Source organism: Anopheles funestus, chromosome 3RL (assembly GCF_943734845.2).
Source record: "Anopheles funestus chromosome 3RL, idAnoFuneDA-416_04, whole genome shotgun sequence".
NCBI lineage: Eukaryota > Metazoa > Arthropoda > Insecta > Diptera > Culicidae > Anopheles > Anopheles funestus.
Window position 1 is genome coordinate 26606409 of NC_064599.1, and position 14616 is coordinate 26621024.

General features: G+C 45.4%; 4 protein-coding genes across 8 annotated transcripts in view; 3 read left to right on the top strand and 1 right to left on the bottom strand.

The window, feature by feature from the left end:
• LOC125770423 (uncharacterized) overlaps positions 1 to 5459 on the top strand; it is a 49753-nt gene extending 44294 nt beyond the window's left edge. For 3 of the 4 annotated variants that reach the window (XM_049439989.1, XM_049439988.1, XM_049439991.1), the window contains 5 exons: positions 1191 to 1311; positions 1378 to 1571; positions 1662 to 1775; positions 2653 to 2835; positions 2915 to 5459. In XM_049439989.1, the coding sequence (XP_049295946.1) occupies positions 1191 to 1311; positions 1378 to 1571; positions 1662 to 1775; positions 2653 to 2835; positions 2915 to 4946 (2644 nt within the window). In that variant the 3' untranslated portion in view covers positions 4947 to 5459. The remainder of the gene's footprint in view (positions 1 to 1190; positions 1312 to 1377; positions 1572 to 1661; positions 1776 to 2652; positions 2836 to 2914) is intronic. The other variant, XM_049439990.1, reaches the window with a different exon arrangement.
• Positions 22 to 11739, bottom strand: LOC125770468 (zinc finger protein 287-like). Of its 2 annotated transcripts, none has more exons than XM_049440152.1 (2): positions 10238 to 11739; positions 22 to 870 (listed from the first exon to the last, which is right to left on the bottom strand). In XM_049440152.1, the coding sequence occupies exon 1, from the start codon at positions 11617 to 11619 to the stop codon at positions 10360 to 10362; it is 1260 nt and encodes a 419-aa protein (XP_049296109.1). In that variant the 5' UTR covers positions 11620 to 11739; the 3' UTR covers positions 22 to 870; positions 10238 to 10359. The 2 variants fall into 2 exon arrangements, with proteins under 2 accessions (XP_049296109.1, XP_049296108.1); XM_049440151.1 differs by having other exon boundaries at positions 22 to 888.
• LOC125766921 (uncharacterized) lies at positions 6562 to 10205 on the top strand. The gene is made up of 7 exons (XM_049433018.1): positions 6562 to 6997; positions 7395 to 7738; positions 7809 to 8048; positions 8137 to 8511; positions 9038 to 9358; positions 9422 to 9797; positions 9864 to 10205. The coding sequence occupies exons 2-7, from the start codon at positions 7437 to 7439 to the stop codon at positions 10128 to 10130; spliced, it is 1881 nt and encodes a 626-aa protein (XP_049288975.1). The 5' UTR covers positions 6562 to 6997; positions 7395 to 7436; the 3' UTR covers positions 10131 to 10205.
• A 66-nt stretch (positions 11740 to 11805) lies between the features above and the next one.
• Positions 11806 to 14261, top strand: LOC125770439 (ATP-dependent RNA helicase Ddx1). The gene is made up of 2 exons (XM_049440067.1): positions 11806 to 11933; positions 11999 to 14261. The coding sequence occupies exons 1-2, from the start codon at positions 11918 to 11920 to the stop codon at positions 14167 to 14169; spliced, it is 2187 nt and encodes a 728-aa protein (XP_049296024.1). The 5' UTR covers positions 11806 to 11917; the 3' UTR covers positions 14170 to 14261.
• Positions 14262 to 14616: the final 355 nt, after the last annotated feature.

Genomic DNA, 14616 nt, shown 5'->3' on the forward strand with positions numbered 1-14616 from the left:
TGATTACAAATGTTAAATAGATTGTTTTGCATTTTATTCGTTTCACAACTTCATCAGTCTACAATGTGCTTAAACTTCAAGCGAATGATACAGACGAGAAAGTACATTAAATAAACGTAACTATAAAACGCACTGCTATAAGGAAAAAAAAACCCTTACTAAAGCAGTCCCTAGTACATACACGCCCATAGGAATCATTTCTTTATAGGATCATAAACGAACCTGCGACTGTATCTGTCTTTCCTTTCGTTGGTTCTTTTTTTGCCTGCGTTACTTTACACCGCCAAAGTACAACCAGTAGCTTCATTACATTATTACAAATAAAACGAAACTTTCAATTACATCTCGACAAATGAAGTTTATGGATGTTGGAATGATGGACAACGGAAATCTTGATCGGTTCACATTGACGCACACAATGAATGATTTGTTTGGTTTTAACTGCACCGCACAATGCAAACAGTGCGACGATGATTTATGGTTAATGCTTTCTGTTTTGTTTATGACCATGTTAACAAACCTGCTTACATCATACGACGGGCAGCATTTGGGCTTCTGTTTGTAATTCCACTAACGAACCCGGCACGACAGTTTGTAGAACGAGCATGTCACAAAGTCCGTCTGGTGAACGTCTTCCGGGAGCGCGGTAGTCAATATGGCTGGGTGGAAGTCAAAACGGACAGGTCGAATTGGATGCGCTTTGGTGGTCGCTTGATTGGTTGTCGGATTAATAGTACGAAAATTCGATCGGCTGAGTAATATTTCGCTGTTCGCGAAGTAAGGGTACCAAATCAGCTTACATTTAGTCGTTAATTTCTGTAGAGGAAATATTCATAAATTCACTTCCTTTGCAGTTCTAGAGCTGAATGCCTAAAATGTGGAGAAAAGCTGAAATGACAGAAGTAAAAAAATTAATTTCACACCCAGCATGACATATCAACTATAATTATAAAGAATAATATTAATCATGAAAAAATTGAATCATTATTTTCGAATCATAGTGCAAAACTCGATCATCATGAATCGGTTTTGTCCGACGAAAGCACGAAAATGGTCAAATTTTTCACTTTCTCTTACGCTTTTAGGTAGTAATTTATGTAGCCATGAATGCATTTTTTTTTTGTATATTTCTAACGTTTTCTATTTCGTTTTACTTTTTGTTTCATTTCATGTCCGCGAATTTTAAACAGTGACCTATCGTACTGCCTGTACCAGATGGCGCCCAGCGCTGGGAAAAGTCCTCCGGGTGGGACACAGATTGGGCCACCGGATACGAACGACGCATCGTTGGGATGGAATGCAAATGTCAAGGTACGCATGAATGATTCGTTCTACCCACTAGCTCGTTTCTTACATCTGCCCACTCATGATCATTAGCAGGAAAATCAGCGACCGCCAGTATTTAACCCAGAGGACTATGTAATTTCCCTCAAGAAGTATGGCCGCCGAGGTTCGAATGGAAACTTCAAATCCATCTACGACACCACCATCAATGAAGATGCGGCAAAGCAGGACAAATCGAACGATAATGTACGATCGCAAACATTACCTCACAAAAACTCGGACTACCGGTAAGGCACAAAACCCATAGCGCAGACGATCGTTCATCGTCTAACCTTTACATTTCGCCCACTCGTTTCTCTGTTGTCTTACTTCACCAGTTCCCCAATACCGGCACCACCAGAAATGGATGCAGAAATGTCTCTGCGTCAGTTCGGTTCCGTGACGGATCTGCTCACTAAATTGCGTGCCGATCTTCGGGCATCGTTTCCAAGGTATGTGATGATGGTTTTTTGGGTTTTTGGTAGACTTTTCCGATTTCTCTAGGCTCCCCCCCCGGGTAAATCAAGATCATAGGTGTCTCTGGACGGTCGATGGATGCACGAAAACGAGCAATCATTAAGCCAGGGGATTTTTTTTTTTGAAAGCTTTCGCAACATACTGTAAAACATATCTTAGACGCTTCATCGAAGGAAGTACTAACACACAAGAGCGCATTAACCCTAATTTCTCGCACCCGGTAAATCGAAGTGCTTCCACACTTAAGTCAAACACCCTCGAGCACCCCGAAAAACAGGGTATGCAAGGGAGGATGAAAGTTTGGTAGCATACCAATTTTTGCCATTCAGCATTTCGAATACATCAGCAGTTTGAAAGAGAAAATATTCTCAAGCTCAAGTTACTTGTGCGCCGAGCCGCAGTTTCCTGAACCCGAGTTGATGGCCGGTTAGTGATGAGCTTCCGTCATTGTTGCATACGCGATGGTTTCGAAAAGTTTAGCAATCGCCTAATGTTTGACCTCAATTGCCACAAAAATAATCCATCGCCGTTTCATCGCTTGGCTCGTGAGCCCAACCAGTAAAAAGGTGGCATTGTTAGTTACTGGTGAGGAAATAGTTTGGCGGCCTAAAGTGAGGTTAAAACTGTATTGCACCATGTACGGGTTTATTGTCCAATCGATAAGTTATCGCAATAAAGTGTGACACTCTTTTTGCGCACTGTACTTTTCTGACCTGAAGGTGACGCAACGATCGACGGGTGTCACTTAACACTTTAACGAGTAGTACATCCTGAGCTGGGCTTTAGTACTTAGCGGTATCTAATTTCGATTGTAACAAATTTCTTTACTCTTTTATGCATTTTTTCTCACAGCTTTGTACAGGAGTTTGTTTCGAGCCCTTTGGACGGGGTCAGTCTGCTGCTGGAAGTTTTACGAGCGGTTCAGCTCAGCCAAAGTGCGCCCATGAACGGAACCACAACGATGCCTCCCGGCGGTATGGCACGGAATAATCAATCATATCAACGGCGTGCTTTGCTGGACGAATTGGCATGCTTGTGAGTGGCTAATGCTAAGACGAAGCAGAACCATTTGATCATGATGTAATTATGAATTTCCTCTTCCTCCACATCCTAGACAATGTTTAAGCATCTGCTGCACAAGAAGTCCAGAGGCTGGTACACGGTTGGGCACAACACCGATCGGATTGCTACCGTTGGCTGCCGCTGCCACTGGTACGGGGATACGATCGCGCATAGTAGCCCTGCAGCTGCTTACCATTGCCTGTGACAAATCTGCCCTCGGTGATGGAACGCAGCGCTTGCAACTGCACGGACATACGGCCGTATCCGAGGCACTATCGACACTTCGCTTGCGTTGTGCCGAACCGGTGCGGTTTAGGCTGCTGGTTGGGATGCTAAACAGTGGCGGTGGATCCGGTGAGCTGCAAGCGATCGGGATGCGCTTTATCAACACGTTTCTCGAAAGTTCGGAAAACATACAGACACGATTGTACCTGCAGGCGGAACTATTTCAGGCGGGACTGGATCCGTCACAGATGTGTAAAACCATCTCGTCGACCTCGCCATGGCTGGAGCGGCTTCGCCTGGAGGTGAAACGCTGGGATGCCATACGGATCGATATTGAGCAGCTGCAACATCAGGCCCGTTCGGCCGAACAGGTACGCAGCCGGCTAGTGATTCTGGAACGTCGAGTACAAATACTGCACGAGGAAAAAACCGTCCTAACCACGATGGAGAGACGGTTGCAGGAACGGTGTGCGGAACTGCAGCGGGAAGTACTGCGCCTGAAAGGTACCGGCAGTAACAATAGCACTGGTTCGAAAGCGCACGAAAGTTCGAACTCTTCCAGTCTGGAAAAGAGACCGGTGGCATTGCCGCGTCAGGTACCGCCACAGACCAAACGCAACAACACGTCGGAGAACGATGATGAAGGTATAAGCAGCTCGGAAACTGGACAATCCTCAACCCCGGAACCGCCACGTCTATATCCCGCGAAGAACGGTGGCTCTAGTGCGGGTTCGCATAAGTTTAGCATATCGCTTACCCAGGAAAGTACCGTCCCAATGCACGAGCTGAACGGCAATGGGGAAGATGATACCAACGCAACGATCGAGGATGTGATCGAGGAGCTGCAAAATATTGTCAACGATGCGGAGCGCGAAATTTCTGACCAGAATGAGATTCTATTCCAACAGGTAGATGGAATTCCTGAGCAGGCATTGTACAGTTTAGAAATTTCGAACGAGCATGAAATTGTGCCGGTAAACCTCTTGCCTCAACCGCCCCGCAAATCTCGATCCTTGGCCCATTTGATCTCGAACCCATCGGATGGTGAAGGTTCGGGATACGATTTGATGATGGTTAACAACGAAACGAAGGTGGATTTTTTCGACGACGATGAGGATGCGGGTGTCGGTAAGGCAAAGCATCCCTTCGGCGAAGAGAATGGTACGGGCAGGTACTTCGACATAGCCGCTACCGCTGCATCGATGGAAGTGCCTCAGGAATCACATGCGAACGTTATCCCGGGACCGGATGTCATCCACTCAACAGCGGAAGCAGTCACCACGTCGGTGACGGCCTTGCATCACTCCCGCAGTCGACATCCGTCGACGAAAGATTCGAACCGAGCCATACTGAACGTCATAATGGACGCGCGCGATAAGGAATCCCGTCTGCTCAGGGCGCAGTCGCTAGAGCGTGAGCAACATATCTCGCAGGCTGCCACACCACAGCAGTTTAACGGTGTGTTCTTCATGACCGACATGAACAGTGCCGGCAAATATCCGAAGCCGGACATCACCGCCGCACTGGAAGCAAAAAAGGTGACCAAGAACTTGGATCGAATGGGTGCGTACGGGGTGGATTCGATGATAGACATCGTAATGACGAACGAGCAGCGATTAAATAAAGCGAATGCGTACGCTAAATCACGCATGGCTGCCGCGGCGGGACCACCAAACCCAGCCAATGGAGCGATCCCGAGCAAACTGACCGGAAACAACAATTTCAAGCTGCGACCGAACACCGGTACCGTTCATCAGCCGACCTTCACGATTGGTACCGGAATGGTGCGTGAAGCAAGCCGCAGCCAAACGAACATCGGTGGCTCCAAAGTAACAGACTTGCCGTCTGGATTGTATTAGAAAGGATTACTGATCGGCCATGATAAAGCTCTTGTCGGCGCCGTGTAAGAATCGTGTTCGATTATGCTCAATGATTTATTTTTTTTGTTCGTTTTAATAGACACTGTCGTGCAATATACTATTTATTCTTTTAAAACCCCGTTTTATTTTCCCCCCGCATTAGTGATAGCCACTGCAAAAGAAAATTACTTTTGATTTACATATAAGAATGGATCGTTACTAGTAGGTATGCAATCGTTTTGTTCTTGAATGGAGTAATGAAGAACTTGCTGACAATTGTTTCAATTGCCGACAATTTATGGACAATTTCACTTTCATCAGCGGTGGTTCTTTTTTAAGACCATTGCGCTATTTTCTTTATATTAAGGATTTTGGGGTATGCGAAAGAAATACAAGAACTCGTTTTGTTATACAGAAAATGATAGTATAAGTACTTTTTTTACTGTTTTCTCGGAACAAGATTGCTAAGCGCTGTAACTGATATGTTTTCAATAAAAGCTTATAAAATCTTAAGTATCATGTGTGGGCTTATTAATTTCTGAAATACAGCAGTAGTTCGAGCTAAGTGTAAATGGGTGACTTATCGACTAAGTTGGGTGAAACATTCGAAAGCACTGCCGTTAGAATTACCTACGACTCGCCTTTTGTTTCTATAATCATTCCAAGGGTTTCCACCATCTCCTCGATCGTATGGTAGGTGTCAATTGTACATGAGATCTTTACTATAATGATGTCTCATGTCATCTGCGAATACCAGGATTAGGATGGACTTATAGAAGGATATCCTCATGTTCCCGTGTCCTGAATGATCCTGTCTACCGCCAGAGCCAGAAGATTTCTGGTTTTGTGAAATTTGAGAAAACTCATATTTGATCATATGATCTACAATCATTGCCCAATCTGTCAGATCTTGTCTAGCTCTTAATTATTAGTATTAATCGGTTTTTTAGTTTTAATTGAAGCGACTGTTGGACGATTTAATTTATTAGGGCATTTTATTTCTTTAAAGGTTCTACAAAGTGAACTGATACTAGATCTCCTTCGATTTGTTCCGGTCACAGGAATAACTCGACAGAAATAGTTGACCAAAAGCACAAGTCTACATATTCTTTCGAAAGTCCAAAGTTCTCTGACGCCTACCTAGAGGCATCTAATTAAAGATCTGTTTACTAAAACGGGAACCAACAATTGAATGATTGTGATCCGTTTTTTCCAAGACTTTGCTCAGTACCTCCTGAGACGGGTGTCTCCTTCACATCAAAGTGATGAGAAGGCTAGGATGATTAAAAAACCAACAACACAATCATACCCGGTTGTGATAGAAACTCGTGTAGACAGAGACCCGACGGGTAGATAGAGATTCTGATAGCAACCCTAGCAGATAGAGACTCATCAGTATTTGAATGATTGTAACAAATAAAAAAAACCACTATCACCAGGGACATAGTGTGTTACATTTAGTCTAAAACAAAGACAAAATGTAACACACAGCCACATACATGAAATGACCATTCTGATCAGAATACGGGAAAAACCACTCACTTGGAACATACTGTTTAGCATACGTATATGACAACATGTTTTCTTATCGAGTGTGATGTATGGTCTGCTACCGGGGCGGGATTCCGCGATTGGTACGTGTTTTTGTTTTTCCTCTTCGCACCCCGGTTGGTGTGATGCAGCTGTTGTGTCCGCGTGCTGTTCAAACTTCAACAAACACAGGGCCCCGGCTGCCTTGTGCGTTAAGCAAGGTACAAGCTCATAGTACAGTTGTGAGAAGGGTTTGTTTGCAGCGTCATGCCCGACCAGTGAGCGTGTGACAAGGCGATAGATAACTTCGGCAAAGCACAGCTTGCCATCGATGGGTGGAGTGCATCGAAGGGACGATTTTGGGCTGCGCTTTGGTTGAAACATACGCGTGCCGTACCTAATCAGTTCCGTACAAACCACAGCAGTAGTCGAACGTGATATCAGAGGAAGAATTGAACCGTGAACCATTCAACCGTTAGTTGGTGTTACATTAATTAAACGTAGTAATATATTCATTAAATGTAAGTAGTTTTACAGTGTGATGAAGTATTCTTCGAAGAGACAAAACGTTTGAAACCTTAGTGAAACTAAATTGAATAAATCATACAAGCACATACAGTGGTAAAACATGGATCAGTGTACGCGCTTCCATCTCTTGCCCTAGAAAACTGAAGCCAAAGGTGCCTGATAAATGATAAGTGATATCTTGGTTTGGTGCTATTTATCGCGTCACCGGTTCTTATCGCATGCACCTGCCAAGCAACACATGGACATGGCAAAAATTACCCACTGCCAGCCGATAAACTATCGACGTTCCCATCATTGCCGGCGATAGAGGATTAGTCTTTCCAACCTTCAGTCAACTTACAACAGCCTTTTCGGTTTTTATGTAAAAAATATACTGATTTTTCCCTTCAGCTCATTCCGTACGACATTTTTGGCACGATAAGGACCTGCACGATGGCTAACTTAAGACCGCTCGTTCCGGAACTGGCAGAAAAAGCACGCAACGAGCTGAATGAAGTGCCCAACCGTATTCCGGAGGATTTGGCAACGTTGAAGGCATGGTTGCTTAAGCAACCCCATCTAAACACACGCACAGATGATCAGTTTTTGGTGAATTTTTTGCGCGGCTGTAAGTACAGTTTGGAAAAGACGAAGGAAAAGCTGGACAACTACTACACGGTGAAGACAGCCATTCCGGAGTTTTTCGATAATCGCGATCCCGACAACGAAGCGCTACAGAACTACATGTCCTTCGGGTAGTGAACTATCAAGCGGATCGGTTCGCTGGCAGTTAGTGATAAGACTTTTGGCTTTTTTCCGTTTTAGTGTCAATCTGCCGCTTCCCCACACACTCGAGAGCGACGGACCTCGATTCATGCTGGTGCGCATGGGTGCGTACGATGCCAGCAAATATTCGATCGTGGACGTCATGAAGGTGTGCTATATGATCACCGATCTGTTGCTGGTGGATGATGACTCGTCCATCATCGCCGGTCATATGGTGCTGGTCGATTTAAGGGGACTAACCTTCGCTGGACTATCACAATTCAATCCCACGTTCATTAAGTGAGTCAATCAACGATCAAACATCGTAACATCGATTGTTGAGCGAATGTTGATAACCCGTACGATATCGTTGTGTGTTCTCTTCTAGGAAAATGACTTCCGTCATCGAAGCCTTCCCGATACGCACCAAAGGCATACACTTCATCAACCCGTCGTCCGGGTTTGACGCTCTCTTCAAACTGTTTCATGGGTTTTTAAGCAAAAAGATTCAAGAGCGCATCCAGGTGCACGAATCGTTCGAAGCCCTTCACAAGGTGGTACCGAAGAAATATTTACCCGAGGAGTACGGCGGTAGCGGTGGGCGGTTAAACGATATCATTGACGATTGGCGTAAAACGTTGATTGCGAACCGTACGTTTTTCGCCAACGATGCCAAGTACCGGAACGATGAGCGAAAACGGCCCGGCAAACCGAAAAATGCTAGCACACTGTTCGGTGTGGACGGATCGTTCCGTACGCTTGAGTTTGATTAGAAAATGTCAACGCGAAAGCGCGTTTTTAACGGCTTCAGCTCGGGTGTGCCATGGAATGATTCTGAATACAATGGTTAGAAGGCGATCAAATTGAATACCACTAAAACTGTTCGATTAATTAACGAATAAAATCACATCTATTAGAAGTACTACACACAGAAGGGACTGATCCGTTATTTTTAAACGTTACGCAGCGAATTCAGTAAGCACCCGAAAATAGACAAATCCATCTCCGGCTGTTGCAGGTTATAGGCAATACTAAAAGAATTAATTCCTATCACCGTGCCTGGTCATTGAGTGTTTCGTAAAATAACAATGGTCTATTTAGGCGGATCAATTTTACAGGATCAATCTGATAATGTCACTGATAACAACTATCTGCTCGGTAGCCATGGTTTATCAGTCGATTAGGTCCTTCTTGGAGCTAACGCTCATCATTGGAGGAGAGTTACGACAGTTGCTATTTCGTGTCTGACTGACCTACGGTACTGTTGGTGAGATTGTGTAGCACTCCAGATCGTGCCATCTGCTCAAGATGTCACACATACGTCCGATTACCCCACAACTGGCCGAGGTTGCGAAGCGACAGCTGAACGAAAATGCGACCCAGGTGGAAAGCCATTTGAAGGTGATCAGATCGTGGCTTGTTGAGCTGAACTTGCAAACAAGCCTTGTTGACGATCAGTTTCTGATTGCTTTCTTGCGAGGCTGCAAATTTAGCTTGGAAAAGGTGAAAAAGAAAATTTTGCTCTTTTACCATATTCGTTCCGAGCTTCCGCAGGTTATCCAAAACCGTGACCCGTACGATGCCGATGTGCTTAAAATCATACGCATGGGGTAAGGTTCGAATTGGCGAATTTTGTTGCAGTGGAGTGTCTAACGTCTTATCACGTGTTTTAGGGTGGGAATACCACTCCCAGCAACGGAGCAACCGACGGATCCAAAAATATTTATAATACGCGTGGGCCGCTTCCAGGTGAGCAGCTGTACGTTCGCCGATATTATGAAGGTCGGCACAATGATCAACGATATAGTGATGCGCGATGACGACCAAATGGTAATCTGCGGGATGGCGCTCATCATTGATCTCAAGGGTGTTACTGCCAGCCATTTAATGCACTTCGAGATGGAGCTGCTGAGAAAGGTGGCTATACTGAATCAGGACGCTTCGCCACTGCGCATGCAAGGCATTCACATACTGCATCCGCCACCCGGGGCGCAAACCGCTTTGAACATTTTTAACGGATTATTGTCGGAGAAAAATCAACACAAGAGAGTAAGGCGATGGGAGTGGAAGGCGACAAGAAACGTTTAAAATTAATTTTCTCCACCTTTTTTGCAGATTTACACACATGGGCGCGATCTGAAATCGTTGCATGAACATTTCTCACCCAGAATACTTCCCCAGGAGTATGGTGGAGACATGGAATCGATTGATACAATGGCTAAACAATGGGAAACGAAACTCTTGGATAACCGCAGCTACCTGATCGATATGGCATTAATGAACGCACAGCCTTGTTCGTCACCAGCCTCAGGTGGAAAAAATGCACCCAGTAATAATGCTTTCGGAGTTGACGGCAGCTTTCGGAAGCTAAATTTAGACTAGATCGGGATGAATGTTGGGTGGCTACAAATTGAGAATTTCATCCAATAAAGTGTGACTTTCAAGCAAGCACAAAGTATTAAATTAAGCGATATTGAGTTTTTACTCACCTTATCGATTAAGGGCGGTGTCTAGTCCAACAAATTCTTCTCAATGGTATTTCTATTTCTTAAACCACCATCGTGTACATTGGAATTGCTTTATTGGTGATTCCAGCAGCACCATTCTCCGGCTATTCTCCGTGTACTAGGCGCATGTGGCGTGTTAAATGTACTTCAAACTTGTACTTTTTGAAACAGTCAGCAACAGTACAGTGAAAGTTAGGAAGTTTCATTTTACTGCCATTCACCGGCTCGCTCTGGACCGTGGTGTTCTTACATTTCGTATGGTTCTGGAAATGGCGCACAAGATTACGATTCCGCTTAAAGCTTTTACCACACGTGCTGCAAACATATGTCCGTTCCGATGCGTGAACTTGTGCATGATCTTGCAAGGTCGTTCGGGAGGGAAACCGCTTGTTACAGACCTCACAAATATGCTTCCGTATACCGTGTTTTGCGACGCAATGCTGTTTCAGTTCCGTTTTGCTGTAGTAGGATCGATCGCAATGATCGCATTGAAATGGTTTTGTATCCGAGTGGCGCGACACGTGTATGCGCAGTGAGGTTTTATCGTGAAACGTTCGTTTGCATACTGCGCAGGAATAGTTCTTGATATTAAAATGTATTCGTAAATGCCTCCGTAACGTATTACGGCCACGGTATGTTTTATCACAAAACATACATTGTACAATAGGGACTTTTCGATTGTTACGGTAGGAATAACATATGACCGGAATATTACATGCTTTATTGTACACATCGCTCGTCATGGCCTGTGCTAGCGCATCCGTAACGTTTGGGTGAGGTTCATCATTTTCCGTGTTATCAGTATCATTATCCAACTTCTTTACAATGCCATCATCTGCATGAAGGGATGAATTTTCATCTTTCTGGACGAACTCCATCTCAGGTGTGCACTGATCATCACGTACAAGTTCAGCCTGCCGTACAACAGGATCATCATCTGCCGCTAATGCTGGAATTTCTTCACCATCATTATAGATGTACTCTGAATCAAACTCTTGCATTACAATTTGGTCACCGTATTCACTTTTGATGTGATCCACCGAGCCACAGTCCATACTCGGCATTTCGCAATATACAATATCCGTAGTTTCCTGAATACATTTCATCAGAATTTCATAAGATTTGGTACAGTTGGCTTCGAAATCGACAAAATCTTCTATCCTCTGCAAGCATACGCTACAGACGTTGTTGGGCAGTCCGTCACTCTCGTCCACTTTCGATGCGATGATTTCGAATGCTTTCTGCAACCGGTCGTTTATGTTTCCATCAGGAAGAAACACTGGCAAACAATCAGCATCCGAGAGGCAGAAACGACAGATAGAGTGAAACCTTAGTTCTAAATTTTCTAGCGTGATTTCTTCCATCGCACTTCACGGCGGTAACTTGCGTGGGTTCAACCTGATTACAAATGTAAACATAAACAACCAAGCGAAACCCTTGGCCGGTACCAGTTTCCGACAAAATGATGACAATTGACAGCTTTGACAGTTGAGCTTCCCATTTCCTACTGAAATACGAGGTGCAGCTTTGAACCAGCCTCCTTTTCGGCAATTTTGATTAGAAGAAAAATACAACTTGCTTTCCATTTCGGTGCATTCGTATATGAATCATTCTGCAATATTGAACAAATTGTGTACAGTTAAAGTGTATTTGATATAGACCATGACGGCATTTGAAGGTTTGTACAATTTTGAACTAGTTCAATGATTTCTGCTTCGCTAAAACCCTCGTCTGCTTTCACAGAGTTTGGTGTTATGCCGGAGATAGCTCAAGCGATCGACGAGCTGGAATGGATGCTGCCAACTGATGTGCAAGCCGAAGCAATACCGTTGATTCTTGGCGGAGGTGACGTACTGATGGCGGCCGAAACGGGTAGCGGCAAAACCGGCGCCTTTTGTTTGCCCATTCTGCAAATCGTGTGGGAAACGCTGCGTGACATTAAGGAAGGTAAGACAGGAAGAACCACTTCCCAAAAGGGACAACCGTGGACATTCTCATACACCGACCGTGGTCAGGCAATGGCTATCACACCGGACGGATTGCGGTGCCAGTCGCGTGAGATTAAGGAATGGCACGGATCGCGTTGTACCACCGGTGTACACGGCAGGGGCAAATACTATTACGAAGCGACAGTAACGGACGAAGGGCTGTGTCGGGTTGGTTGGTCAACGGAACTGGCCAACCTCGATCTTGGCACCGATCGTTTCGGGTACGGATTTGGTGGCACGGGTAGAAAGTCAAACTGCAAGCAGTTCGACGTGTATGGCGAAGCGTTCGGCAAACAGGATGTCATAGGATGTATGCTCGATCTGGATGGTAAAGAAATAGGATTCTCGAAAAACGGCGTATTTCTCGGCACAGCGTTCAAGCTAAACGATGCAGATGCGAAGAGTAACTCTTACTATCCTGCCGTTGTGTTGAAGAACGCGGAAATAGCATTCAACTTTGGACAAACCGATTTCAAGTACCCTTTGCCGGCCGGCTACACGCCAGTGAGCAGCGTGGCCAAAGATAACCTGTCGGAAAATCCCAACACTGGACCATCGGGCAGTGCCGAAGGGGAGGCCGCCAAACCAAAACCGAACGCACCGCAAGCGATCGTTATCGAACCTTCGCGCGAGTTGGCCGAGCAAACGTTTAACCAGATTCGCAAGTTTAAGAAACATCTGCAAGATCCAGAAGTGCGCGAACTGTTGCTTATCGGTGGCGTGAATGTTCGCGAACAGATGGAGGTGCTGCAGCGTGGAGTGGACATCATTGTAGCAACACCCGGCAGACTGGAAGATCTTATCGGTGGCGGGTACGTGCTGTTGAATAGCTGCCGATTTTTCGTACTCGATGAAGCGGATGGATTGTTGAAGCAAGGCTACACCGAAATGATCGATCGTTTGCACAAACAGATCCCGAAGATAACGTCCGACGGGCGCCGACTGCAGATGGTCGTATGCAGTGCCACACTGCACTCATTCGAGGTGAAAAAGATGGCCGAAAGACTGATGCACTTTCCGACCTGGGTCGATCTGAAGGGTGAAGACGCTGTGCCGGAAACGGTACATCATGTGGTTTGCATGGTCGATCCGCAGAAGGACACAAGCTGGCAGGCGATGCACGCCCACATCCAAACCGACAGCGTACATGCGAGGGACAATGTTCGGCCGGGCTCGAACACTGCGGAAACGCTTTCGGAAGCGGTGAAAATGCTCAAGGGAGAATACACGCTGAAAGCGATCGACGAGCATAACATGGATCGTGCAATCATTTTCTGTCGCACAAAGTTGGACTGCGATAATATGGAGCGCTATCTGCGGCAAAGGGGTGTCCAAAAGTACTCGTGCGTATGTTTACATGGCGATCGTAATCCAAAGGAACGAAAGGCCAATTTAGAGAAGTTTAAAAACAAAGAAGTTAAATTCCTCATCTGCACGGATGTGGCGGCCCGTGGTTTGGATATTACTGGGTTGCCGTTTATCATTAACGTGACGCTGCCAGATGAAAAATCTAACTACGTGCACCGCATTGGTCGTGTTGGTCGCGCGGATCGTATGGGATTAGCTTTTTCGCTCGTTGCTTCAGTGCCGGAAAAAGTTTGGTACCATGGGCAGTGGTGTTCGTCGCGGGGCAAAAACTGTTGGAACACGGCGCTAACTGACGTGAAGGGATGTTGCATGTGGTACGATGAGAAAATGTATCTAGCCGAAATCGAGGACCATCTGACGGTGACTATTCCGCAGATTGAAAAAGACATGAAGGTCCCGTTGAACGAGTTCGACGGTAAGGTGGTGTATGGTGAAAAGCGCATGAACACTGGAACCGGCTACAAGGACCACGTGGAGCAGCTAGGTCCGGTCGTACGTGAGTTGGCGCGTTTGGAGCGAGAGGCTCAATCTTTGTATCTTAAAAGATTGGCCGTTTAGGTCGTGGTGGGTACAATTTAACGATCATTCTTGTATGTTAGCGAACTATGCATAAGAAATACATAATACATTAGAATTTATTCAACATCCGACATGCTGTGTTCTTGGTCCGATTTTTGCTCAAGTTTGCTTAAAGCATTTACAAGCGAATTGCCGAAAGAATTCACATACGACGGACACACATCCGACAGTAATGCGTAGGGTGTTTCGTAGCGGGTGTTTGAGGAATTTTCGTGATGCTTAGAATCGTGCATATCACCCACAATTTGTAACCCTTCGGCATTAAGCTGGATACACATCTTTTTCCCATCTAACGTAGTAATATTAATGTACGACTCTGTGCGTGTTGGCCGCAGTTCTTTAGAAAGCGAGATGTCCTTAACGTGCTGTGCAATGTCCTGTATCACTGCTTCGGCTTCCTGACTCCAATCAATTACATTATCGTCA

Coding starts and splice junctions, on each gene's coding strand:
- LOC125766921 (XM_049433018.1), top strand. CDS start 7,437: ATGGCTAACTTAAGACCGCTCGTTCCGGAACTGGCAGAAAAAGCACGC. Junction 8,512..9,037: donor GGATCGTTCCGTACGCTTGA/GTTTGATTAGAA, acceptor GTAGCACTCCAG/ATCGTGCCATCTGCTCAAGA. Junction 9,359..9,421: donor CTTAAAATCATACGCATGGG/GTAAGGTTCGAA, acceptor CACGTGTTTTAG/GGTGGGAATACCACTCCCAG.
- LOC125770468 (XM_049440152.1), bottom strand. CDS start 11,619: ATGGAAGAAATCACGCTAGAAAATTTAGAACTAAGGTTTCACTCTATC.